This window comes from Octopus bimaculoides, chromosome 5 (assembly GCF_046866305.1).
Source record: "Octopus bimaculoides isolate indiv1 chromosome 5, ASM4686630v1, whole genome shotgun sequence".
In the NCBI taxonomy this organism is placed as follows: Eukaryota; Metazoa; Mollusca; class Cephalopoda; order Octopoda; family Octopodidae; genus Octopus; species Octopus bimaculoides.
Window position 1 is genome coordinate 127627215 of NC_142932.1, and position 27569 is coordinate 127654783.

General features: G+C 35.5%; 1 protein-coding gene across 2 annotated transcripts in view; it reads left to right on the forward strand.

Moving 5' to 3' along the window:
* The window catches only part of LOC106867829 (serine/threonine-protein kinase greatwall), a 729021-nt gene that overhangs the window by 619225 nt on the left and 82227 nt on the right, over window positions 1-27569 (forward strand). For both annotated transcript variants that reach the window (XR_016242045.1, XM_089353060.1), the window contains exon 14: window positions 2638-2739. Coding sequence is in view for 1 of the 2 variants with exons in the window: in XM_089353060.1 (XP_089209186.1) it covers window positions 2638-2739 (102 nt within the window). In the remaining variant the exon portion in view is untranslated. The remainder of the gene's footprint in view (window positions 1-2637; window positions 2740-27569) is intronic.

The window sequence follows — 27569 nt, forward strand, 5'->3', positions numbered from 1 at the left end:
GTCTTTGATTGAATATTTTTAAGTGGCTCGAAATATTACAGAGAGCTTATCAAAATGTTACTTGTAGACTGATGATGGTTATGAAAGTTGCAACTCAATTAATGAAACTTCTCAAGGATTTTATTAACGCAGTAATTATATCATGGACGAGTCAGTTTTGTTTTATCAGTTTTTATGTTTTAGATGGCTAGAATGGCTCGTCTTTGATGGAAATGCTTCAGGTTCAACACAGTCTCAGACCAAATCACTTCTGAGATTTATTTACGCTGTTTCTAATTCCCCATAAAATGAATTTTTTTTTAGGGAAATTTTTCTACTAAATCTTTCTAAATTGTTGAAGTAATGATTTCTAATGTTGTCTCTGTTTTGGTTTCATGCCAAAAGTGGTGGGGAAAGGTACTTTAAAGACTATTCGGGGGTACTTTTATACTTTTCTTTTAAATAACTTTGTCTCTATTCACCAACATAAAACAATCTTATCAGCCCATAATTCTGCAGGCCTTGACCTGCAGATGGTTGGGGTGGGGGCTGCAGACTGGACATCAGTTGCAGTAATCAGACCAGTCTGAGGGGATGTAGATGGGGGGGGGGGGGAAATGACAATGGCATGCACACAGCTCCCTCTTCTCTGGCTCACAGAAAAGAAAAAAAAGACTGTTAAAAATACGGTGAAAAGAAAAGTACTTATCCCCCAACACACACACAGCTTTGTAATTTATATGTCTGGCCACACAAGTATCTGGACATATAAAAAACATCATTTGCACCTGATTTGAACAAATATCAAGAATATTATATATATATAATGATAATGATGATGATGATGATATATATGTGGTTGGGAGACATAGCGTGTGTGTGTATATATATATATATATATATATATATATGTGTGTGTGTGTGTGTGTGTGTGTGTGTGCTATGTCTTCCAACCATATATCATCATCATCATTTAATGTCCGTTGTCCATACTGGCATGGGTTGGACCAGTTTGACCAGAGCTGCACCAGACTCCATTCTGATTTGGCATGGTTTCTATGGCTGGATGCCCTCCCTAATGCCATTTATCATTGATATATATATATATATATATATATATATATATGATGGGCTTCTTTCAGTTTCTGTTTACCACTTGTAAGGCTCTGGTAGAAGGCAAACTGCCTTAGGTTCCATGCAGTGAGACTGAGCCTGAACCCTTTTGAGAAGCAAACTTCTTACCACATTGCCTCTCTTGCACCTATAAACAATATTTATCTAAAGCCCTCAGATTTCATACAAAGGCCAGCTTTCACATTCTCTGAATCTCTTCCTTAACTACTACAGCAAACTTTCCTCATCTGCACTTGTTAACCTCCAACTCGGACAAGCCAAACTCATCTCACTTCCTATCATTATCCTTCTCTGCTTCACTTCTATCCCATGGTTCTCCACTAAAATATTTTTTCCAATCCTTCTTAGACCTGCCATCCTTCAGAATACCCTCCCCACTCATCTTTTTCCAACAGGTATTTATTTCCAGAAGCTCAGTCATCAGCAGCTTATATTTCCCGCCAATCTCGGAGATTCTGCATCAGTCATGGGAATCTCTTCAGTATTTTCATTGAATTAATAAATTGAAAACTGCACAGGTTTTGATTCATTCTCTCACAAAAATTAATAAACTAGAGATGCTGACTAAGTAACTTGGGTTGTTCATTACACAGTACCTTTATTGAGATACCTCCCTAATTTAATATATTCATTCATTTAATCAGTAACACTTCATTATTGTAGTGACTGCACTGAATATCATTAGCTGAGATTTTTCTACAGGTGCAAGCGTAGCTGTGTAGTAAGAAGCTTGTGTCCCAGCTACACCGTTCTGAGTTCAGTCCTGCTGCATGGCGCCATGGGCAAGTGTCTTCTACTATACCCTCAGGCCAACCAAAGCCATGCAAGTGGATTTGGTAGATGAAAACTGAAAGCAGTTCATCTTACATATATATGTGTGTTTGTCCCTACTACCACATGACAATTGGTGTGGGTGTGTTTAAATCCCCATAACTTGGCAGTTCAGCAAAAGAGACTGATAGAATAAGTAAGAGTCTTAAAGAAAAAGATAAGTACTGGCTCGATTTGTTTGACTAAAAATTGTTCAAGATGGTGCTCCAGCATGACCACAGTCTAATGACTGAAGCAAGTATAAGATAAAAGATGTATCAATCGATGCCTGTGTGTAGATCATCCAATCCACTTGGTTAATACTTTGATCAGGTGAGCTGAGAGCATCTACATCGTATGCGTAAAACCCAAGGACAAAAAGTAAGCAAAAAACAAAAAGACTTAGAGTCCGAGAGAAAACTAAAGACGCTGTTGACATATAACTTATTAAAATAACAACATTTATGTAAAACCAACCTTATTAGGCAATGAATCAGTGCTTGAGGAAATTAGTGAAGAAATGTGTCTTAGTAATCAACTATGGACTAATTACACCTTATGGCTGCTCATCTTAGAGAGTAATTGATTTTGCAATGGGAAATTTTTTTTAATGCAAAATGTTAATTTAAATTTTTCATATTTATTCAGACTTTATTTCATTTATTTTTTTTTTTTGTAATTATTGTTGGTTTATTGGACTTAAATTATTTTCAGATATTCCTTGGCCTGAAGGAGATGAGGTATTATCAGAAGAAGCCTGTGCTGCCATTCAGAGCCTTTTAACCATGAATCCTGATAAAAGACCTCGAGCAATTGGTGCGTAAAAACTGGTGTTAATTGCAGTTATATTTGGTGCTGAATTTGTTTTGCCTTGATTGCATGTTGCCTTCCTGTTGTTGTTTTCTTTCAGCTGCCGCTCAGTTCCATCTTGATTTTATGAAACATCAGTTTGTGAACATTATTATGGTTCTGCATTATAACTAACACCATTTCTTGAAATCGATGTGGAACCCTGCTTTTATAAGAGCAGGAAATGGGAAACTGTTCAGCGTTCTCGCCTTTGTCAAGTGTGTGTGTGCATCAGGCATCAAGTAGCCCTAACCCTAACCCTAACCCTACACTGGGGGGGGGGGGGGTCACAATTGAATCCGGGTCATGGACTTGCCATCAAGTTATTATCACTTTGCAATGGGGTTTGCCATTCTCTCTCTCTCTCTCTCTCTTTCTCTCTCTCTCTCTCAATAACAATATGTTTGTGTCTGCTTGTGCATGTGTCTATATAAGAGTAAACATGCAAATGTGCTTTTACATTTAACACACACACACACAAGTATCTCAGTCTATGACCAAGAAGACCACTACTCAATATGGTACGTAATACATTTTGCAAAACAATTCTTTATAGGCGCAGGCATGCCGGTTTTGGTAAGAAGCGTCCCTCCCAACCATATGGGTCCAGGTTCAGTCCTGCAGCATGGTACCTTGGGCAAGTATCTTCTACTATAGCCTTGGGCCGACTAAATCTTTGTGTGTGGATTTGGTACAGAGAAACTGAAAGAAGCCCATCATATATATATATATATATATATATATATATGCGAGTAAAAATAAATACAAAAAAAGGGTGGATTTTTTTGTATGATTGTGTATAGAGGAATATATTATTTTGCTTAAAAGAGTTCCAACACTGTCTGTTTTTTATGTTTTATTTATATTCCTGCAGAACTAATGTGGGGTATAGAATATGGAATATACAATATATAATATGATATACAATATACAATATATAAAATAAAATAAAATAAAAATGGATGGCACCATGAAAGAAAGTATTGAATGTAGATGAAATATTGAGTGTTCAATATAAAGGATCAAATATATAAATATATAAATATAAATATATATATATAAAGGCGACTCGAGTTTCAGGGCTATTTCCCTTCGTCATGGCCGGTATGACAGTCTTTAACAGATATTGTTGTGCTTCTGTCTCCATGACTTAGCAGTTTGGAAAAGGAAACCAATAGAACAAATACCAAGTTGAAAAACTCTTCGAGGCAGTGCCATAGCATGGCCACGGTCTATTGACTGAAATAAATTAAAAAATAAACATTAAATGCAGTATTTATTTGCTGGATAAAATGTCTTGAGTGTTTTAGCCCCTCTTCAATGGTCCAACTCTGATAGGTTAGAAAGATTTCATAATCTTTATGTCTGATATCATCTCCACTGATTTCGTTAGTACTTTGAATGATTCAGATTTATTTCTATGATTTTATAAACAAGGATTTACTGAGAAAATGTAAATCAGCTTCGGTTATTAGTAATAAAAATAATGATGTCATTATGGATAAAATCTAGAAGTTTAATAAAATTAATGTAAAACTAATGTAGACACAGGCATGGCTATGTGATAAGAAGCTTGCTTCTCAGACATATGGTTCTGTGTTCAGTCCCACTGTGTGGCACCTTGGGCAAGTGTCTTCTAATGTTGCCCTAGGCTGACGAAAACCTTGTGAGGGGAAACTGAAAGAAGCCCGTTGCATATATGTGTGTGTGTGTGTGTGTATGTATGTATGTGTATGTGTATATATATATATATATATATATATATTCTGTGTGTGTACCTTTGTGTTTGTCCCCACTCCACCGCTTGACAACTGGTATTGTTTGTGTCCCCGGTTTGCCAAAAGAAACCAATAGAATAAGTAATAGGCTTACAAAGAATAAGTCTTGGGGTCTATTTCTTTGGCTAGAACCCTTTAAATCAGTGCTCCAGCATGGCCACAGTCAAATGCTTGAAATAAATAGAAGGTAGGTCAAAATGAAGAAAATTGTTATGGGACCCACAAGGCTACCTCTAGCCTAAGCTGATAAAATGGCCTTAAAACACATGTTGCTCTTTTCTCATTCAAAATTTGAAAATGTAGATCAAGAACTTTCTTAACCCTTTTACCATTTAAACCAGTCATATCCAGCCTAAATATTCCACTAGTTTTATGTTCAAACCAGCCAGATCCTGTCTTTGACACCTACCCTATAATGTCATTCCAAAAATATGCCACTACACTATTGGAGTCCCCTACACTCTCAGAGTGGTTGGTATTAGGAAGGGCATCCTGCTGTAGAAACCTTGCCAAATCAGACTGGCACCTGGTGCAGCCTCCAGGTTTGCCAGTTCTCAGTCAAACCGTCCAACCCATGCCAGCCAGGAAAGTGCATGTTAAGCGATGATGATGACTGATGATGACATGATCAAAATCTCAAAGCTACAAGATAATGCAGGATTAATTTAAAACCAAGCGAATGAATAAGCATTCTATTTGACAGAGTAATCTGAATACCAAAGAAAGTTGTATTGGAACTAGTCATCTCATTTTAACTTTTATTTCGATCAATACATTAACATAAAAAGAATTGTAAAGAAATCGGTTTTTCTTTTTTTTTGTAAAAGCAATTTATACAGTAAAAATATGCCCCAAATGTTTCAAATTAGCATATAATAATTATAAACAAGTATAATACAATACAAACTCCATAAAAATGTAGATAAATAACTGAATTTCTTTTTAATTGAATATGATGATGATGATGGTGTGTGTGTGTGTGTACACATACTCATACACATTTTGCTTGAAATTCGCTTGGTTATTGTGCTGAGAAGAAATTGATATGATAATAAATATTGTATTTCACAGATAGGATTTTAATTAATATAAATTTGGACAATTATTAATTTACTAATTAAAAAGTAATGAGTTCAGTTTACTTTTAACAGTAGTATCTTCATTGTTTTGTTTTTAATTTAAATAATAAAGAAGGCTGGGTAGGAAGAGTGTTGTCTGATGATTATCATATGTTAATATCTTTTAACCATAGATTAAATATTTTAATCATCAATTAAGTCATGTCAGATGTCAGATCTCTTTGTTTTACTTTCTTTGTCTCTCTCTTTCTTTCCCTCATGTATTCGCAATTTCTTCCTTCCATTGATCTCTCTCACACTGGATATTTATTTAATCCTATAAAAGTCAACACAAGTCTTCCCTTATATGGTCAAGTAGACATAAATGGTTCGTGTTATTTTGTTAGTGGTGGTTTTTATTTGTATTTTTGTTTGTTTTCTCTAGTTTTTTTTTCAAAGTTGATTTATATAAACATTGTGCATCAGCATCATTTACCATCTATGTGTTATGCTTGCATCGGTTGGACAGTTTAACAGGGTCCAGTGGTTCCATCTTGTTCGAGTGTCTGCTTTCGTCAGGGTTTCTATTGTCGGATGCCACTTTTTAGCATTCGTTGCTGAAGTTGCAATGCAGCTCACAAGGCTCTGAACCAAGGTAAAGGTTAGCTTTATGCTTGGAGAGAAGGAATTAAAGTGTGAGAGAAGGGGCCAGAGTATGTTTTTGTTTTTTTGTTTCTTTTGAGGAGCTGCACAGGCATAAATAGCGGTGATGAGATTATTAGTGGTCCCTTAATGTACAAAATGAGTAGAAGTGAGTAGGTATAGAGGAATTTAGGGGATTCAGTGAGAGTTTGCAAAAGTGTATGGGAGAGCAAGGAATTGGAGAAGGGAGAGGATGTGTGTCACAACCATAGGGTAGGGTTGAAGGGTGGATAAGGGGTGGGGGATGACCAATGATGCATGAGTTGGAAGAGGCAGATGTAGAAGAGAGCAAAGGAGAGCAGCAGGATGGTAATGATTATAGAGTTGATGGGGAAAGGATAAGAGAGAGAGAGAGAGAGAGAGAGAGAGAGAGATGACATGAAGTTGGGTTGGCTGCAGGAGTGTGTGGGGGTAGGAGAGGTAATTTGGGGGTTCCGTGTGATGTAGACATAAATGATCAAAGTGTTCGTGGAGAGAACAATATCAATGGTTGAAGGATGGTTGTGAATTGAGATGGTTTTGTGTTACAAGAAAAGTACCATGTTAGCAAGGGAGAGCTGCAGTATGAGAGAGAGAGATGATATTGGGGAGGGAGATCTGAGTAGATTAGGTAAGAAGCCCATTTGTGCATCATCATCATCATCTTCATCATTGTTTAACATCAGTTGTCCATGCTGGCATGGGTTGGACAGTTTGACCAGGGCTGGTGCAGCCACTCGGCTTTCCCCCCCTGGTCAAACTGTCCAACCCATGTCAGCATGGACAATGGACATTAAATGATGATGGTGATGATGATGATGCACACTAAGAAACAATTTATTTTACACATTACCACCAAAAACTTACCAATTAGCTAACATTATTTAAATAATCATAATCAGTGCTTAACATCCACTTTTCCAGGTGTGCATGGGTTAGGAGGAATTTTATTTGAGGCAGAATTTCTATGGTCAGATACCATTCCTGTTACCAATCCTGACCTGTTTCGAAGCTAAGATGACATAGCCAGACAGGTTTGACAGTAATGCTTGTTTATAACTATGACACAATGTCAAGACAAGGACGGACAGACAGACAGACGGACGGACATGCATATAACAAGCTTCTTTAAGTTTCTGTCTACCAAATTCCGTTCACAAGGCTTTGATTAGCCCAGAGTTATACTAGAAAACATTTGCCCAGGATGCCATGCTATGGGACTGAACACAGAACCATGTGATTGGAGAGCAAACTGCTTATCACATAGCCATATATATATATATATGTGTGTGTGTGTGCATGTGCGCGCGCATGCAAACAATTGATGCAAAAATCCTACAGATTAACTAAAACTAAAATACTTAATAGCCACAGCATGGGCCACAGATTGCCTGTAGCAACAGGTAAAGGAGCTGGTGGGGACGAGTAGCAGACGAGTCCTCAGCAGTGGATAGAGTGGATAGAAGTAAAGAATAGAGAAAAGATAGCAAGAGAGACGGGTTTAGGTACATCAGCTGCACTCAGATAGCTTGTAAGTGGAATAGCTATGAACTAAAGATTGTAGATTAGCATGATTACTCACTGGAGGCAGTAAATAAGTTCTGCTATAAATGTGAGGAATAATAGTTTGTGAAATTTTACTGCTTCAATAAAACGCTCTACTTTTAACTTTGGCTTTGCTCTTTGGATGCTGTTTTCTCCACTTTGTTTTGCACTGGCATGCACGTTTATCAAGATATACAACCATACACAGACACCTACACACAGACACGTACACACACATCATTTAGCATCTGTCTTCCATGCTAGCATGGGTTGGATGGTTTGATATTAGTTGGTAAGCACCAAGCTCCGCTGCCTATTTTGGCATGGTTTTCGCAGCTGGATGCCCTTCCTAACACCAACCACTGTACAGAGTAAACTGGGTGTTTTTTTTTTTTACATGGCACCAGCACTAGCGAGGTTTGCTTTGGCATGGTTTTCATGGTTGGATGCCCTTCCTAATACCAGCCATTATACAGAGTGGACTGGATACTTTTTACATGGCACCAGCACTGGTGAGGTCACCGAGTAACTTGCAAGACAGAGGTCCTTTGTGAGTATTGAGGGTATTTAAGGAGGTTGCTTTTGTGCCAGATGAGGAGCGGTTAGAGTATAAAAGACAGGCAGAAGCAGGTGTCTTGTTGCAGAGGAAATACATGGTCACCCCAGTTGGAGGTGGGGAGGGAGAGAGAGAGAGAGAGAGAGAAAGAGAAGACAAGAGAGATGGTGGTGATGTGTCACACACAGTTCAAATTTACAGAAAACAAATGACAAAGACAGACGTAGGAACAACAAGCAGGTGTATTCGTTTAATGTTCAGAAAGAATAGAAAAGTCTTTGACATTTTGAGCCTGTGCTCTTTGACAGAAAGGGTTGAGAGGAAAAAATGATATGTAGAAAAGGTGTAGGCAGGAATTCCATAAAGTGCACCCAGTGTAAGCCATGGACACAATAGGTGCAGTGGAATAATAATTATTGATGACAATAATATATATATATGTGTCTGTATGTATCATCTAAACACTACCTGAGAGTTAAAATACATGTTACTGTATTTGTTGATTTGAAGAACAGCTTTGTTTAAAGGCTTGTATTACAAACAACTATTTTAGTTTTGTCTTTTCTATGAAGTTTAGTTTCCATATTTTCATGTGAGTTCCTTGCAGTTTGTTTGAATAAGTAACCCCCCCCCCCCAATCCATCCTTGATATTTCTAGACCTTCATACTTCCATCTCAATAAAGCATTCAAATATATACATATTGGTGTATATATTGAAGAGCTGGATCTATTAATCTCACATCATTATGCTTTATACTTATGTTAAGTGTTCCATTATATGACCTTCACCAGAAAATGCTGTGTTCAGCAGATTGCCTGCCCATGTTCAATTAAGGCTGTTATTTATATATATATATATATATGTGTGTGTGTGTGTGTGTGTATGTATTAGTTCACCTCTCCTGTAAATAACGGTATCTATGTCTTCACATCAAAACAGAAACCTTCTCGTCTACGACAGCTTTTGTGCCACTTCAGCAGTGAGAGCAGGTAGAAAATATATCTTCATTTGTAATCTACTCTTCTCTCAATTAAGAAGTTACGTTAAAACTCGACTGTTTGATTTACTCTTAATACCTAAAGTGTTATTACATTGATTTTTGTTAATTCCACACATTACTACTGCTTTAATTGATGACTTGATTCACTCGAAATGGCTTCAGGTTTATGTTCTGTGTCACAGAAGTGTCATTGCAACCTCTTTTCTTTTTTTTTCTTGCCAAATTTGCTTGTTTTTGCTTAATCAATCTGTTGTCAAGTATTTATTCGTTCTTGCTTTTTCTTCAACTTGTGAGATTAAATTTTCAAGATTAGTTAGTTATTTTCTTAATTATCACAACTTCTTCCATCTTCTTGCATTGATTCCATTTTTGTAGCAACAGCAGACTATCAAAACTGTTTGCGTATTGCTAGCAAGTGTTGTGCTAACAGTTTTTTCCCCCCTCCATAATCCAATTTTATGCTTTCTCTCCTAAATTATTGTAGTCACAAGACTGTTTCTTTTGTTCAAAGATTAAATAAAATAAAGCAATGTTCTTTTAAGCCAATATTTTTAGTTCTTTATTACAAGAGAGTTTTGTTAAACATTACAAGTTGGTCCCTACCGTGATGATTTATAAGCTAATCACTGTGTGTTGATTTACTGTTACAAGTAGATGGTTTCAGTACAGAATTGAACTAATGCTATAAAATGGTGATTCTAAATGGATCAGTACTCCTTTTTCATTGAATAATATTTTACAAATGCTCCCCTCCCCCATGTTTCGCTCCACCCCCATCACGCTCAAGGAAAAATTAAAAACTCCTGCACACTATTTTAATCAGACTGAAGTTAATTCTGTGCAGTGTTTTGGTATTTTCTATCTATTGTACTTCTCATATCCCACCCACTCTGTGTCACTTATAGATAATTGCATGGACTAGTTTTCCCTTGTGTTAGATTTTTATAGAAATTGCTAGAGAAAGTGAAGACTTATTTATTAGTTTTTGAACCTTGGTCCTGCTCACAAGATGACGAAGTTGTTTTGAAAATGTGCTTAGAATATAAGTGTTATTCTCTGTTTCAATATTTTATTAGTAAGAAGGCAGCAGGCTGGCAGAAACGTCAGCACATCGAACGAAATGCTTGGCGCTATTTCATCTGTCTTTACATTCTGAGTTCAAATTCTGCTGAGGTCGACTTTGCCTTTCATCCTTTCGGGATCGATAAATTAAGCACCAATTGCATACTGGGGTCAATCTAATTGACTGGCCCCTCCCCGCAAAATTTCAGGCCTTGTGCCAGAGTAGAAAAGAATATTTTATTAGTAAGAAGAATCTTGATTACTCTAAACTCTCAGCACCTCGATAGCACCTTCTTGACATTCTGCTGTTTCCTTGTAAATTCACAATACTCATAAGGGGTGGTCACTACCCAGGTTAGGAACCACTGATGTAGAATAACTATTATTATCCTTATCATCGTTTTATTTTCTTATTTATTGTTTTTTTTTTTCCTCATGATCAGCTGAAATGTTTGATGGCTTCAGCTCTAGTTTACTCCATTCCTATGTTTGTTATTCCTCTCAAAGACTTGTTGTGATAACCTATACCTTATGGCTGTAATAGGTATATAAAGACATGTGTGTGTGTATGTGTACATATGTGTCTTATATCTACATACATGTGTGTGTTGTGTATATCCATCATTTAATGTCTATTTCCCATGATCATTTGAGGCAGATTTTCCACAGCTGGATGCCCTTCCTATTGCCAAACCTCACCTGTTTCCAAGAAAGGTAATATTACCCCAAGGTTGGACAAGATTCCAGTGAGTATTGGAAATAAATGTCACTGCTTGTATACCAGTGGAACTCATTTTACGACTACCACACAATGTCAGCAGACACTCAATGAGGCAAGAACCTGTGTATATTCACCAGTGTCCTCTTGATGTTTGAAAAAGAAACATTGTATTTCCCTTAATGGCATGTTCATTCAGGAGAGTTCTTTTTTCATTTATTTGTTTCAGTCATGAAACTGTGACCATGCTGGGGCACTGCCTTGAAGAACTTTTAGTCAAATGACTCAACCCCAGGACATGTTTTTTTTTTTCTGTTTTAAGCCTTGTGTTTATTCTTTTGATCTTTTTTTGCTGAACCAAACATAACACCGGTTGTCAAGCAGTGGTTGGGGACAAAGACACGTGTGCATGCACACACATGTACATGACAGGCTTCTTTCACTTTACATCTACCAAATCCACTCACACAGCTTTGATTGACTCAGGAGGGCTACAGTAGAAGACATTTACCCATGGTGTCATACAGTGGGACTGAGCCCAGGACCTGTGGTTAGGAAGCAAACTTATTACCACACAGCCACACTTGCACTTATTGTTAAATCATTGAGATTATCTCCCCATTTCATTTGTTGTTGTAGAAGCCATTAGGTATTTGTTTACTTTCGTTTGAAGCAAGGATAGTTTCATTTAATCAATAGCTTGTCTTGTATAGTATTCCATACACCTTTCCTCATCATCTAAATTCATTCAACTGGCTACTGTCAGTTGTTTCTCTTAGCTCCTTGGCTTATTTACACACACATGTATATATATATATATATATATATATATATATATATATATATATATATATACACATGCACGTTCATACATATATACATACATGTATATATATGTGTGCTGTGTGTGCAATGTAAATTGTATTAGGATAATTGTGTAAAATTTAGCAAAGAAAATGAAGAAAAAAAATTGAGAATATGGAAAATTTAATTAAATCTTAAATATGAAAATATTTTTTCTCTTTCTTCTATTCTCCAGCACTGATGAAATGGGCATTAGTTTTATATAAGATCCAACTTATGCTGCATAATTGGATTGCTGAATAAATAAATGCTTCAATCTATTACTGTTAGTTGTAATTCACTAATGCTATTTCTGTTCAACACCCACTTGTATTATATTAAAAAAAACAACTTCGCTCTCTTTCATCTCCAGTTCATTTAATGCCGGTCACTTTGTCTTGAATGATTGATCCTGTATTCTTATACACTGGAACATATATTCACTTGTCACATGCTTACTTTAAAAACAACAACAACAACAAAAGAAAAAGACTGTGGTACTTATCAGCAAACCAATTTCACAAACCAGTTGGAACAACTTCTTATGATGCTAATATTCTTGAGAAAGGTACATTAGTACCAAATGCTTATACCACAATTTCCTTACTTTGTAGAAATTCCCTGCGTGTATGAAAAATGACTTTTTGCTTTCCTTTTGGTCACTTCTTTTACTCTCTTTTCAATGTGAAATGTTTCCATATAGGCACAAGTGTGACTGTGTGGGAAGAAGTTTGCTTCCCAACCTCATGGTTCCAGGTTCAGTCCCATTGTGTGTAAACTTGGGCAAATGTCTTCTACTTTAACCTTGGGCCAACCAAAGCCTTTCAAGTGGATTTGGTACACAGAAACTGAAAGAAGCCCAATCTGTGTGTGTGTGTATGTGTACACACACACACATACACACACACACACACACACATATATCAGGTCATCCCATAAGTTCTGTCCAAATATTGAATAAAGAAAACAAGTGATCAAATGTTATATTTAATTGAAATTTAATCATCAATGTACTGTCCCTGATTATTTAAGACTTCCTTCCATCTATTTACAAGCTTTTTAATCCCATCAATATAAAACTCTTTTGGTTTCATAGCAAAGAACTCTGAAATGTCAGTTTCCACCTCCTCCTGGCTTGCAAAAGTTATGTCCCCCAAATGATTCTGTAAACTACGAAACAAATGGTAGTCTGAAAGAGCAAGGTCGGGAGAATAAGGTGGATGAGGAATTTTTTCCCAACCAAGCTCTTCGATCTTCTGTGAAGCGATCTTTGCAGAGTGGGATCATGCATTGTCCAGATGAAACATCTCTCCTTTTCAATTCACTAAAGCGGGTCTTTTTCTCTTTAAATCTTGATTCAGATGCTCTAATTGCTGACAGTAGACTTGAGCATTGATTGCTGCATTAGCTGGTAACAATTCAAAGTGAATTACTCCTTTGCATTCCCACTAGATAGAGAGAAGAACCTTTTTTTCCATGAAGTTCCCTTCTCGGTTGTGGTTGAGCTTTTTCCCTTTTAACAAGTCACTGTTTACAACATTTAACATTTCGATAGCTTCGGCTGCAGAGTTTCCTTTTTTGTCCTCATAAAGCATTATGTGCCTCAAATGCTCTTTGCATACTTCCATGTTAGAAAGGGTTTTAATCAAAAAAATTTTAATTCTATTTTTCTGTAAAATAATATTTAATTAGTTTAAGTGTACAGAAATGCATAAAAATAATTTTCAATTCCATTAAACTTTCTAAAATACTGTTAAATTTCATTCAGTTTTAGTAAAGGTAAAATCGGACAGAACTTATGGGATGACCTGATATATATATAATAAGATGAGAAAATAAAGAAATAATTAATATCATTATTATTATTTATCAATAAATAATAATTTATTAATTATCTCTCTATTTTCTTATCGTATTATAATAAATAAATATATATAAACCTCAGTTTATATAGTTACCTTGCAGTGGAGTATTAACTGTAATGTCCAACATTCTTTGTATAGGTAACTAACCAGTACTTTCATAGGATTTTGCTATTCCTTAATGAGGTCTGTAGCCTTTATTTATGCATATACATACATATACATATATATATATATATATATATATATATATATATATATATACATACATACATACATACATACATACATACATACATACATCATTACTATTATGCAAAAGTGTCATAAGTCTAAAATGTTTTTTCCGAAAATGGGAAAATAGTTCTACCATTCCATAGCCAAACTGTTGTACTAAACTTCAACAATTTTTAATATCTTGGCATCTGAAGCAGCTGGAGATATGATAGTTTGTCCAAAAGAACCGACTATTGCCAGCAAAAATAAATATTGTAAAAAATGCATTCGGCCAAATTTGAACATGTGACAGATTAACATAGTAGCAATGATATATATAATGCGTGTCCATGTTTGTCCCCCCCCCCCCACCTCTTGACAACCAGTGTTGGTGTGTTTATATCCCCATAACTTAATAGTTTGGCAAAAGAGACCAACAGAATAAGTGTCAGGATTTTAATTACTGGGGTTGATTTATTCAACTAAAATTTCTTCAAGGCAGTGCTCCTGCATGGCCACAGTCAAACAAGTAAAACAAATAAAAGATATTTAGTTTGAAATTGCTGCAATTCTTTATAACTTTCTGTATTCTTCTTCTTCTTCCTTCTTTCTGCTGCTTAATTTCTTAAAATAATTTGCTTAGGAAGTATTTTGAGTCTTTCAGGGAAATTGGCTTGAATTTTTGGCTCTTTTTTTTTTTTTTTTTTTTTTTCATTTTCAGCTCAGAGCTGTGGCCATGCTGGGGCACTGCCATTTGTTTGGTTATTTTTGCATCATTTTCATTTTCTTGTTTTCTTTTTTTTCAGTGAGGTTTGTCATTTTTTTTTTTACTTGTTTCAGTCCTTAGACTGTGGTCATGCTGGGGCACTACCCCGGAGAGTCTTTTAGTCAAATGAATGAGTCCCAGGACTTATTTTTATTTAAAGTCTGATACTTATTGTCAGTCTTTTTTACTGGACTGTTACGTTATGGGGATATAAACACACCAACACCAGTTGCAAAGTGGTGGTAGGGGACAAATACACACACATTTGATGTGATTCTTTCTGTTTCTGTCTACCAAATCCACTCACAAGGCTTTAGTTGGCCCGAGGCTATAGAAGACACTTTCCCAAGGTGCCATGCTGTGGGACTGAACCCAGGACCATGTGGTTGGGAAGCAAATTTCTTACCACACAGCCACACCTGCACCTACAGGTGTTAGACTTCTTCATTGTAGTGCATAGTGACAGGGCTTTCTCTTGTCTCTACTTTATCAATCTTTTTTTGATACAGTAACCTTTTCATTACCAACCTGGCTGAAACCACCTCTGGCTCTCAGTACAAATGTCTTGTTTTCAAAAGTTTTGAATTAAAATCTTCTACCAAACCTTAATCACAATTTAAGTTCCTAACACTAGCAGAATGATAACTAAGTTATTTTACTAAATTCTTTGTTATATTTAAAATTACTGAAAGAAACCCAGAGCATCTCAACAGGAATATGGTAACAAAGGGGTTAAAATATATAATAGAGAAACAATTCTTAACCCTTTCGATACCAACCCGACTAAAACCACCTCTGACTCTGTTGTACAATTGTTTTGTTTTCATAAATTTTGAATTAAAATCTTCCACCAAACCTTAGTCACAATTTATGTTCCTAACACTAGCTGAATTGATAACTAAGTTATTTTACTAAATTCTTTGTTATATTTAAAGTAATTGAAAGAAACACAGAGCATCTCAAAATAAATACAGTAACGAAAGGGTTAATAACCATCATTTCTACCAACATGCTCCCCTGTTTTAATCGTTGACCGTTCACTCTTTCTCAACCCCTTTAACCATAACCTAAACTCATGCCAAACTTGAACTGCTTTTATGAACAGTTATCTTTAAAATAGCACCCAGTGTTTTTTGTAACAATTTAGGCTCTTTTAAAAACATCAGAATAATTAATGGAAGAAGTTAGGTTTTGCAGTTTTGAAAGTAAGCAACCACTAAGTATTGACGCCAGTCGCCCAAACACAGATGAAGCTGAAAAGGAAGTACCATTCGCATCCCATCAGGCAGATCAAATTTCTCATTCAATCTATAATACAAAAAGAAGTGAAAATAGTAAGGTTGGACATGATATCATCTGAAAGACAATTTATAGAATTTACATAGGAGAAACACCAGATGAAAGGTAGTAAGTTGAAGAATGATGAAAAATGCTTGACTCTTATGCACCTCCAGAAAATTTCAACGTCAGTCTATATAATGGTTTGATTTGACTCCATGCTACTTAAAGTTCCGTGTGAGAATGGCAAATTGGATGTTAAAATGATGAGGAGGAGGAGAAGGAGGAGGATGACAACAATTCCCTTATTGTAGATAAAAGACTGGCATTGGAACACAAAGTACAGAAATGATACTGTGTGTCTGGGAACTGATAGAATTAATCGTAGTGCAAGACAAGAATCTGATTGATCAAAAACTCAAAGTCTTTGTTAAGAATGCTTCCTTTGAGGGGTAGTTGCGAGAACTGGAATGGTCACCATTTTTGAGAATAGGGAGAACAAGGGCTGTTTGCAAGCAAGCTAAGGAAAAAAACCCAGCTAAACATTAGAAGAGTTTAAATGACTTGGAATGTCTGGAAATGTGGTTTTGCAAAAAACAATAGCAAAATATTGACAAGACTAGAAATAGCAAAAGAAATGGTAAGACTGGAAATTATTCTTGTCATTGTTTAGAAGTAACACACAAAGAAGATAAAGGACCATCACATTGAGAAGGAATGTCTGGAACAACATGGTCAGATGAATCAAGAGTAGAATGAGAAATTCTGCTTAATCTTTTGAATAAGTGAGCACTTCATAGCCATTGAAGTTAGGAGGAAGGCTAGAGTTTCTATTATTCAATATTCCACTATAGATTTTTCTTAAAGTATTGGGAAAAAACTAGAAATTGTTCCTCAACTTTTGAGAACCAATTTATAATTTGGAATATTTAATGTCATTGCAAATATTCAAAGTCAATTATATTCATTTAATTTTGGCATTAAAACAAAACTGCTGTAGACCTCTTACATAATCGTACATAAGTTTTATAGCTGCTCTCTTCTATGATGTAGTTAGTTACAATCAGATTATGTTATAGAATTTTCAAAAAAAATATAGAATCAAATATGATTTCCATCTTACAAGATTGTGTGTGTGTGTGTGTGTACTTCATTTGCATACATTTCTTGTTCTTTTATGATACAAAGTAGCTTGTTTCTGTTTCTCATTAAGTAGCAATTGTTTCTGAATGTTTAAAACCTGGTCAGAAAATACTTTCATTAAAGCATGGGATTTGTAATTCTAAGTCAGCACATTTTACTTAAAAGATTAAATAAAAATGTAACATTTTTGGCAGAGATTCCCCCTACTTTCTTGCTAAAATTTATAGTTGTATGGATCTTTGAAATTCTCCTAGTATGTTGCTAATTATGAATGGACATTTTTGTATTAAACTTCAAGCTGTGCCTAATTGAATACATTTTTATTAAATAAACATAAATCCTGCAAAACTATGTCTATCCTATTTTACAATCATAATCCAGTTTTATATAATCTGAGAAACTTTTCTGAATATCCAGAAAGAAAGAAGCAAGTTATGTGAGTAGATCTGTGCTGATCGTCCACTCCAAAATGGTTTAGAAACTCTATTTGAAACTGTGCACTTATTTTTCTGTGATATTTCTTTATAGACAAAGTAAACTGAAAAAAAAACCCCTGCTCTTTTTCAATGTCAGAAAGTTAAATTAAAACATTAAAAAATAATTAGTTTGTTCCAGTGTATTAATTACTTGTGACTTTGAAATCACTGTTTCGATGTGTGCTTATTTAGTATCACAAATACTGAAGGTTGTAACAGATGTAAAAGTTAAGGAGGAGTAGGGGGGAGAGAGAGAGAGAGAGAGAGAGAGAGAGAGAGAGAGAGAGAGAGAGAGAGAGGTAGTCCATTGAGAAACTGTTTTTTTTTATAGATTTCTCTGCACATTTGACATGAAAGAACATTATGATTATGATCTACGTCATAGGTTCTGCTACCCCTCCCCCCCGGTGGGCATTGAGAGGGTCCAGGTGGGCACTGGTGTCTAAGGGGTCGGTAGAGAAAAAAGAGGCATTGGGAGGAAGGCAGTGGATTGGGGGACGCTTGTAAATTTATAACAACATTATTATAGTATTGTCTACAAATTATATAATATTATATTAAATATCAAATGATTCATAGTATATATAAATTAGTAAAATATAAAATATTTATTTATACATAACAAGTAGGGGTGGGGGCGCTAAGGGTATTATGTACCCACGAGGGGGTTGGCAGCCCAAACATTTTGGGAACCTCTGATTGACATAGCTACAGTGGTGGTAGTGATGATAACATCTTGTCTGGAGAAACAGCTCTTATTAATGATCTTATTAATGAACTAACGAGGTTACCCTGAACATGTATGGTCATTGTGAAATATATTTTTATGATTTTCTTTTTCTTTTCATTAATTTATGAGTTAAAAAAAAAAAAAACTGTTGAAAGAGAAAAGTTGAAAGCAATTAACAAAGACATTGCTAAACAGTAAAAGCATTTGGTACAAGGGATTCTCTCATTATCCTTATATTTCAGTAGGATTTTAAAGAGTTGTTACCATTGTCATTGTTGTTGTTGTTGTTTTTGTTGTCGTCATCATTGTTAATAGTGGTGGTGGCAACAACTACAACAACTGTGATAGCTAGTATTTTCCTGTATCGGTTCATTATAAAATGTAATAAAGTTTGAAAACAGGAAATATCTGACAGCTGGAAATATATATCGAATTAAATTGGTAAAAACGTAAGACTGCGGGGCATAATTTCAAATAGTTTGATCTGACAATTCCACCAAAGGCATTCTATATTAAAAAAGAATTTTCATATTAAAAAGAAAATTAGAAAGTATTCTATCATCCTATCTTCATTTGAAGAGTTTTCTCCTATCTGAAATCATTATCTTCATTAATTATTTTTACTTAATCAAGACAAAAACAAAATGAACAAACAGAAAGAATTAAAAGGAATAGGATTGCAAAGAGAACAGTGAATTAAATTCTAAGATGTTCTTTTATGATTTCATAGCTTGACACTCAGTGGGTTAACCATACATTTTTGAATAGCTTGTAGACGGTTTAGTTGGAGAAGTAACGAGATTTCTTATAATATATGCCATTTGATAAAGTGAGTGATTTGCATAGTAAGAAGATTTCGTGGAATGGAAGTGTTTTGGGTGGCTTTCAGTTTGTTTTTTTGTGAGTTTTTTTTCTATTTAAATAAGCTCATGTTGTATACTTTTTTTGTTGGATACCTGATAGAATTGAATGACGGGAGAAATATGATTTTCTCTAATGGGTTTGTTGGATAATAACCTGGTAGAATGGCTAGTTTTAATACTTATATAAGACATCATATGCCATGGAATGACTGGGTAGATTATATAAAAAAAAAATTATAAATAATGTTTTGTATACATTTTCATCAATCCAACTCTTTTCTCTGTTGCTTCTCCTTTCTCTCCTTTCTCTTCTCTCTCTGTCTCTCTCTGATATCTAATAATAACCTTATGTTTGTTTGTACATCACATACTATGTATGGAACCATAAGATGTTCTCATATCTATTTTGAATATCCTAGTAAATATATTCAGGATAACATAAGGAGGATCATTGAAAACCCAATGCTAACAATCTATTCACATGTCCTTTCCTGTAAATCTTCATTGCACCATTCTTTTATGGCATTTTCATAATTCCTTTGGAGAATGATTTCTTTCAAATCTTCCAGCTTATAATAAAGAGTTAGTTTTTCAAATATATATATGTATATATATATATATTGAAATCATCACCATCGTCATTCATTTTCCGAGGCTGGAATTGGTTTAAAGGGATATTCAGTACAGCATCGTTTTTGTAATTTCAGTTCTGTTCTATCTAACCACCCTAATGTAAACAGAACACCTGTTTCAATGACATGAAATTTTGACTGAGGTTTCCATGGCTACATATATGTCCCATCATCACTTGTCTGCTGCCCTGCTTTTTATGTATGATGTGTATCTGAGATCAGTTGTATACAAAATAAGTTCTTAAATGAATCATGTCTAAGTACAGAGAAATATATCCTTAAAGGCGGTGAGCTGGCAGAAACGTTAGCACACTGGGCAAAATGCTTAGTGGTATTTCGTCTGCCACTACGTTATGAGTTCAAATTCCGCCGAGGTCAACTTTGCCTTTCATCCTTTCGGGGTTGATTAAATAAGTACTAGTTATGCACTGGGGTCGATATAATCGACTTAATCCGTTTGTCTGTCCTTGTTTGTCCTCTCTATGTTTAGCCCCTTATGGGCAATAAAGAAATAAGAAATATATCCTTAATAACAAATAGGCACAGGCATGGCTCTGTGGTAAGAAGATTGCTTTTGAACCACATGGTTCTCTGTTCAGTCCAACTGTGTGACACCTTGGGCAAGTGTCTTCTACTATAGCCTCAAGCCAACCAAAACCTTATGAGTGGATTTGGTAGATGGAAACTGAAAGAAGCCTGTCATATTATATGTATTTGTGCCTGTGTTTGCCCCCACCAGCCCTACCAGCACCATCACTTGACAACCAGTGTTGGTGTGTTTATGTCCCTGTAACTTAGTGGTTCAGTGAAAGAAACTAATAATAAAATACGTACCAGGTTTTAAAAAAATAAGTCCTGGAATCAATTCATTCAACTAAAAATTCTTCAAAGCGGTGCCCCAGCATGGCCATAGTCTAATGACTGAAACAAGTAAAAGATAAAAGATAAATCAATCAGATAAGAATAGGTCCTTATTTTAAAAATCAGTGCATTTAGACAAACGCACATAATTAACTCTGACATCCCTTCTTAAATTATACTAATTAGGAGAAAAGGTTACTTATTTGACTGACTGAACTAAGAGTAAAGGCTTACATCTGAAGGACAACCACCATTTAGGTACCTCACATTCCCTTCGAAATTTATGTGTTTGTAAAATTATGCAGAGACCCTCTTTGAAGGGCACAAGCTAAAGTTCTATATTAGTATAATTTTTTAAAAGATTTTTACTTGTTTCAGCCTGTGGTCATGCTGGGGCATTTGCCTTGAAGAATTTTTTGTTGAATGAATCAACCCCAGTACATTTTTCTTTGTTAAGCCTAATACTTTCTCTAGTGGTCTCTTTTGTTTAACGACTAAGTTATGGGGACATAAACACACTGACACCAGTCATCAAGCAGTGGTCTCACACATCACACATACACATAGATATATGTACCATGGGATTCTTTCAGTTTCTGTCCACCAAATCCATTTACAAGGCATTTGTTAGCCTGAGGTGATTTTGGAAGACACTTTCCCAAAGTGTCATGTAGTGGGACTGAACCCAGGACCATGTGGTATAATCAGGCTAAAATTATACTTTGATCCATTTTCTAGATCATGGAGGTACTATAGAATTGCAACAACATGCCCCATATTTTCTGTTCTTTAGGTACTAGTTAGGGACCAAATAGGAGAGCAGGTGCATTGTCCAAAATTAGCAGTGACCTCATTCATCAGTAGAAAGTAAGAACATCCTCCTGATATTTCTGCACCTCAAGAATGAAATGTGAGAAGAACCAGTAATTGGAAATATTCATGTTGAGCCATAATTTCTTGCTATGGTAATAAATACTTGTATGTCTTGCAGAACTTGCAGATATGCTGACCCCCTCACCAAAATAAACTTTAAAAAGCACATACCATCTGTGTTCATATAATGTCTAGTGACTTTTTTCTTAAAAGCTTGAATATTTCTGAAGTAGACTGCCAAAACCATCCAGCTTCATCCTCTCTTTACTGGGTAATTAGGGGCCTTTCATACTTGAAAAGTCATTTAATTTCTTTCTGGATGGTTTGATTTCCTTGTTTGGTGTCCTCCCTATTTTACCATGGGTAATTTTGTTACATTCCATGGCAGCTTTTAAATCATTACAGCTAGCCATCAATATCTTTAAAATTATTAAGATTCATAGGCCTTGTTAGCTAAACTGTAACTCTTTGGATTTCTACACCATTGACATTGTTACCATAGAATCATCACTGTCTTGTCCTCAAGATTTGTATTTTTTGCAACCTTTAAATTCCCATTCTACAGATGATGATTTTGAATATTCATAACATATTCCAGAGATAATGCACTGAGTTTGTCCTTAGAGATCTTCATGTTCTCAGTTCTGTTTTTTTTTTTGTTCTTTTTGAGGCAAGTGATGACTCACAGATGACACCATGGCTCTCTCTGATCCATCAGCATCAGCTTTTAACTGCTTTTGCTTTTATAAACTCTGTTATTCCCTTAGAAACAACAAGTTACTTCTTTTTTTGTTGCCCAGCTGTTAGCCAAGAAGCAATAATATAACTTTAAGGTGACGCCAATGTTTCATGCGTGCTCCTTGTATTTGCTGATCCTCAACAATAGTCTCTTGTTTTCACAAGTTTTCTGAAGATCAGTGCTATTTCTACAGTTATTGAAGGTTTCTCGTTGGTATTGTGGAGTAAGACAGCTTTAAGAGCCACTTTACTAGATTTAATGAAAAGTCTCCACTCTTCAGGATCTTCGTCATACAAAATCACAGATACTGTGAATGGAATTGCTTTCCTGTTAGTATTCAGCCAGATTGTTAATTAACACTGCATTGTACTGTGCATGGCCAATATGTGGAGCCCAATCCTTGTTTTGATCTCCTACCTTACAACCAAAATATTACTTTCAAGCTTCAGCTTTGACGGTGTTACTCTGTTGAATGAGTGTACATTGTTCACAGACCTAGAGTTGTCTGGTTGATTTATCCAAGCAAGTCTATTTGATGGCATTCTTAATTACTGCTCTGCATCTGTGAAAGTAATTATATTTGCACCCTGTCATGTGAAAACAAGTAAGACTATGTATCAATCTTAATGCATGCACAAACTAACAAGAATTAAATTTCAAAAAATCTGGACATGATAAAAAAAATTCTAAATAATGACTTGAATTTACCTAGCAACAACAGTTTTTTTTTTTTTTTTTCCTGTACCATATCTTTGTTGTCTAGTGTTATGGAAGTTGAACTAAAATAGGAAATGAAATAAGCTTGAAGTTGCACCACCATATCAATTACTCCACTCATCTTAACCATACATAGGATAGAAACTGCTGCTCCTTTTAAATATCAATCAATCACTGTGCATCTGATCTCCCTTAAGCCGACCCCCCATCTCTTGTTTGTATGCTTCCCTTGAAGCTCATGTTTCTTACTAATAAAATAAGACAAGTGTGCGTGAGGAGAACTGAGTTCTGATGTTCACACTTCTCATTTCTTAGAAGAAAGGCCACGCTTGAAATATCAGAACTAACATCTCTTTACAGCATGCAAACTTACCTTATTTTATTAATTTTATCAACTGCTCTCCACCCCACCTTAACATATTCCATCCCTTAGTTTTATTGAATTCTTGATGGTGTCTTTTTTTTTTCTTTAAATTAGTGATTTTTTTTTTTCTATGTTCAACCATTCATAAATAAGTAAAGCACTTGGTTCACTTTTTAATCCACAATTCTAAAGAGAGCTGCAAATGTGCCAAAGAATTTAGTTGATCTTATCTCGTTTCTCTCTTTGTATGCTAAACACACTATAACCCTGTCTTATACTATTCAAACAAACATTCTATTAGCAAAGTTAAATGTGCCCAAAATTAGTTGCCATTCTTTCTGGTTGATTTTTGAACTGAACAAGTATAATCAGACCAGTACTTCAATTGCTGCTACATGCACACACAAACATCATAATCTTTATTGTTTTAACATCTATATTTACTCATATATATGCAGATACACTCAGAAAATTTAGGTCGATCATTTTTTTTTTTTTTATGTTTAGCCATATTTGAATCAAGCTATATACAACTTCAATCTTTTAATACTAATCTGCTAAACACTGTCTGTACTGAAATGTTCATGTTTAAATTAAAAGCTTCAATATATTATGGATGACATGAGGACCCCTTATCTACACCACCCCTATCATCATCTTCATCATTCAACATCTATTTTCCATGCTGTCATGGGTTGGATGGTTTGACAGTAGTTGGCAAGGGCAGGAGATGCACCAGATTCTGTTGTCTGTTTTGGCCTGGTTTCTGCAGCTAGATGCCCTTCCTAACATCAACCCCATTACACAGTGTACTGGGTGCTTTTTATGTAGCACCACACACACAATCTCTCTCTCTCTCTCTCTCTCTCTCTCTCACCAATAATGTCAATAAAGTTTGTAAATATTTTTTGAGTTTTGTCACTATGTCACAGTTGGACAATAACAATGGTCAACACCTGCTGAAATAAATGAAAAATATATTTAATTTTTTGTGTATCTCAAATGGCTAAAATGGTTGTTCCACAATATAATTTTTTCATGAAGTAGTTTACAGATATTTTAAGTCTTGATAATATTGAAAATAAACAGTCTGCTCATGATAATTGTAATCATGATGAAGCTAGGTATGGCAAGTGTTGGAATATTCATAGCTTGTTGTATTGTTGAATATTTTAAACAGTATTCATCTTCCCTCACACCCCCCCCCCTTTCAAACTGAGGAGGAGAGATAGTGTGTTTCTATGATTGTACAAATAATTTTAGACTTGCATTCAAATTTCTTGTCGCCAGTCAGACACTGCACCGAAATGCATGCACAAATATGCAATTGACCGAATAGTCTCAAAGCTGTGCAGCTTCTTTAGAAAGATGGCTCTCAGCCATGTGACTGATCTAGAAGGTTACACTCAGTTGTGTAATGATTTATAAAAGCAACTCTCGGGGATTAACTGATCTAATCAGCTCTACTTAAAAGGTGCACAGCCTAGTAGTTAGGCTGCTGCTCTCACAATCACAAAATCATGGGTTCGATTCCTGGACTGGGTAGCACATTGTGTTCTTGAGCAAAACACTTCATTTCATGTGCTTCAGTCCACTCAGCTGCAAATGGGTGAACCCTGCAATGGAATAACCTTCTGAGCCGGAGGAACGTTGGCCCTCTTGCCTAACCAGCAGGGTGGTACCATTGGAAAGCTAAAACAGTGCGAAGAGCATTGTGATCAGTGATGTATAACAACATCTGATAGTCTGGTCGATACCGTGAAGAGGCTCTACTCTTCACAAAGAATTCTTTGTGAATATAAAGAAGACATTCAACTATATTTGAAGTTTGAAAGTTGATTGGCTCATTGCTGCAGAACTATTCAATATACATATGCCCATGCATGTGTCAGATAATTATACTGTATGTGTAATTCTATGTGTTATTTTGAAAATGTGTACAATATGTAGTGTTGGTCAGTTGGTAAGTACAGAATTAGCATGGCTAGCAACAGGTTGGTAGAATTGGTAGACAACCAGACTATATTACATCCCATTGCATTCTAATAATAATGGTTGAAGGCAGCGAACTGGCAGAAACGCTAGCACGCTGGGCAAAATGCTTACTGGTATTTCATCTGTCTTTATGTTCCAAGTTCAAATTCTGCCAAGGTCAACTTTGCCTTTCATCCTTTCGAGGTCGATAAATTAAATACCAGTTGTGTAATGGGGTCGACCTAATTGACTAGCCCCACATCCCCCAAAATTCTGGGTCTTGTGTCTAGAGAAGAAAAGAATAATGGTTGACTTTTTCGTTTTGTTTTGTTTTGTTTTGTTTTTTTGTCCTAAGTTGACAAGATTTAATAGGCTTTAACCCTCCCCTAGAATGTAATTTCTTATCTTAATCAAAATAGTTGATGAAGATTCAAATTAAAAAGAATAGTAATTCATACAGGTGCTGGTGTAACTGTGTGATAAAAAAATTTGCTTCCAACCACATGGTTCTGAGTTCAGTCCCACTGTGTGGCACTTTGGGCAAGTGTTTTCTACTATAGCCACAGGCTGATGAAAACCTTGTGAGTGGATTTGGTTGATGGAAACTAAAAGAAGCTTGTCATATATATATATATATATCTATATATATATATAGATATATATATATATATATGTGTGTGTCTTGGTGTCTGTATTTGCCTTCCACCACCACCACCACTACCACCTCTTGATAGCTGGTGTTGGTGTGTTTACATTCCTGTAACTTAACAGTTCAGCAACAGAGAGCGATAGAATAAGTACCAGACTTGAAAAAGAGAAATAAGCACTGGGATTCGATTCATTTGACAAAAAATTCTTCAAAGTAATGCCCCAGCATGGCCGCAGTCTCATGACTGAAGGAAATTTTAAAAGATATAAAAAAGATTGGGTGACCAGATAAGGACGGACCTAGGTTGATTAAACAGGTGAAAAGAATGTTGTCCTGTTGGTTTTCTCTTTTTTATTTTTTATTTGTAATGGGAGCAACATGGAGCAAGTGGTGCCAGGCATATTATGAAAAAGAGAAACCACTGGGGTTTGTGCATTTGTGTGTCTGTAGCAGACATTAATGGGTGTTTATTGTGTATGTGTGATATATTTTGCAATACTGCTGTTTGGTGGTGACATTTGGGGTCATTTAATGATTGGGAAAGAATAAGTTACGTCTGGTCCATTAGATGTGCAGCGTGAACTTGACAGTGATAGGTTGAGCCCCAGTGAATTGACATAGCGTTTGGATTACGAAAAACACCAACTGATATATGCAAGTAAAGGGACTGTGTTGATAAGGCCATGTAATATGAATAAATGAATTCTGGAAGAAAAATTATCACGAGAGGGTACAATGCAGGATCATGGGATGGAGTTAGGCTTTTAATCCATTCAGTGTCAGGTAATTAAAGCAGAACCTTGAAGTTCTGGCTTTCCACGATGAGATAATGCTTGATAGAGATGCATAGGGAATGCCTTGTTGTAGAGATGTTAAATTAGTTGTGGTAATGGTGGTGGTGGTGGTGGCGATGGAGCTGATGACTCCAGCAGTGTCACATATAGAAAGCTGTTTGTGTAGTTGAAGTCAAACATCATGTGGTGTTGCTATGGTGATTTACATCTCACAATACACACATGAATATATGCTTAATATTCAAAATATTGTTAATCTCTATTTTCTCCTATCTGCCTGTTTTTCTAAATGTGTGTGTGTGTGTGTATGTATAAATAGATAACTATATGATCATATAAGCATGAACTCTTGTGCATGTGTGTGTGTGAGGGGTGTTATTTATAATAAATTTACATAGAAGACCTCAATGTAACACATGCAGATGCAGTCGCAAAATGAAATTTGATTAAAAAACAAAAAGAATGAAAGGCATGACAAAGTGACAATAACTTTCCTACAACAACAACAATAAACAAAACTCAGAGAAAAAAAAAAGGAAATATGGAAGAGATAAACTTTATATATTGTTGTCAGTTTCCCTTCAAAATAGAAAGCAAGGATCTTATATTTTAGCTTT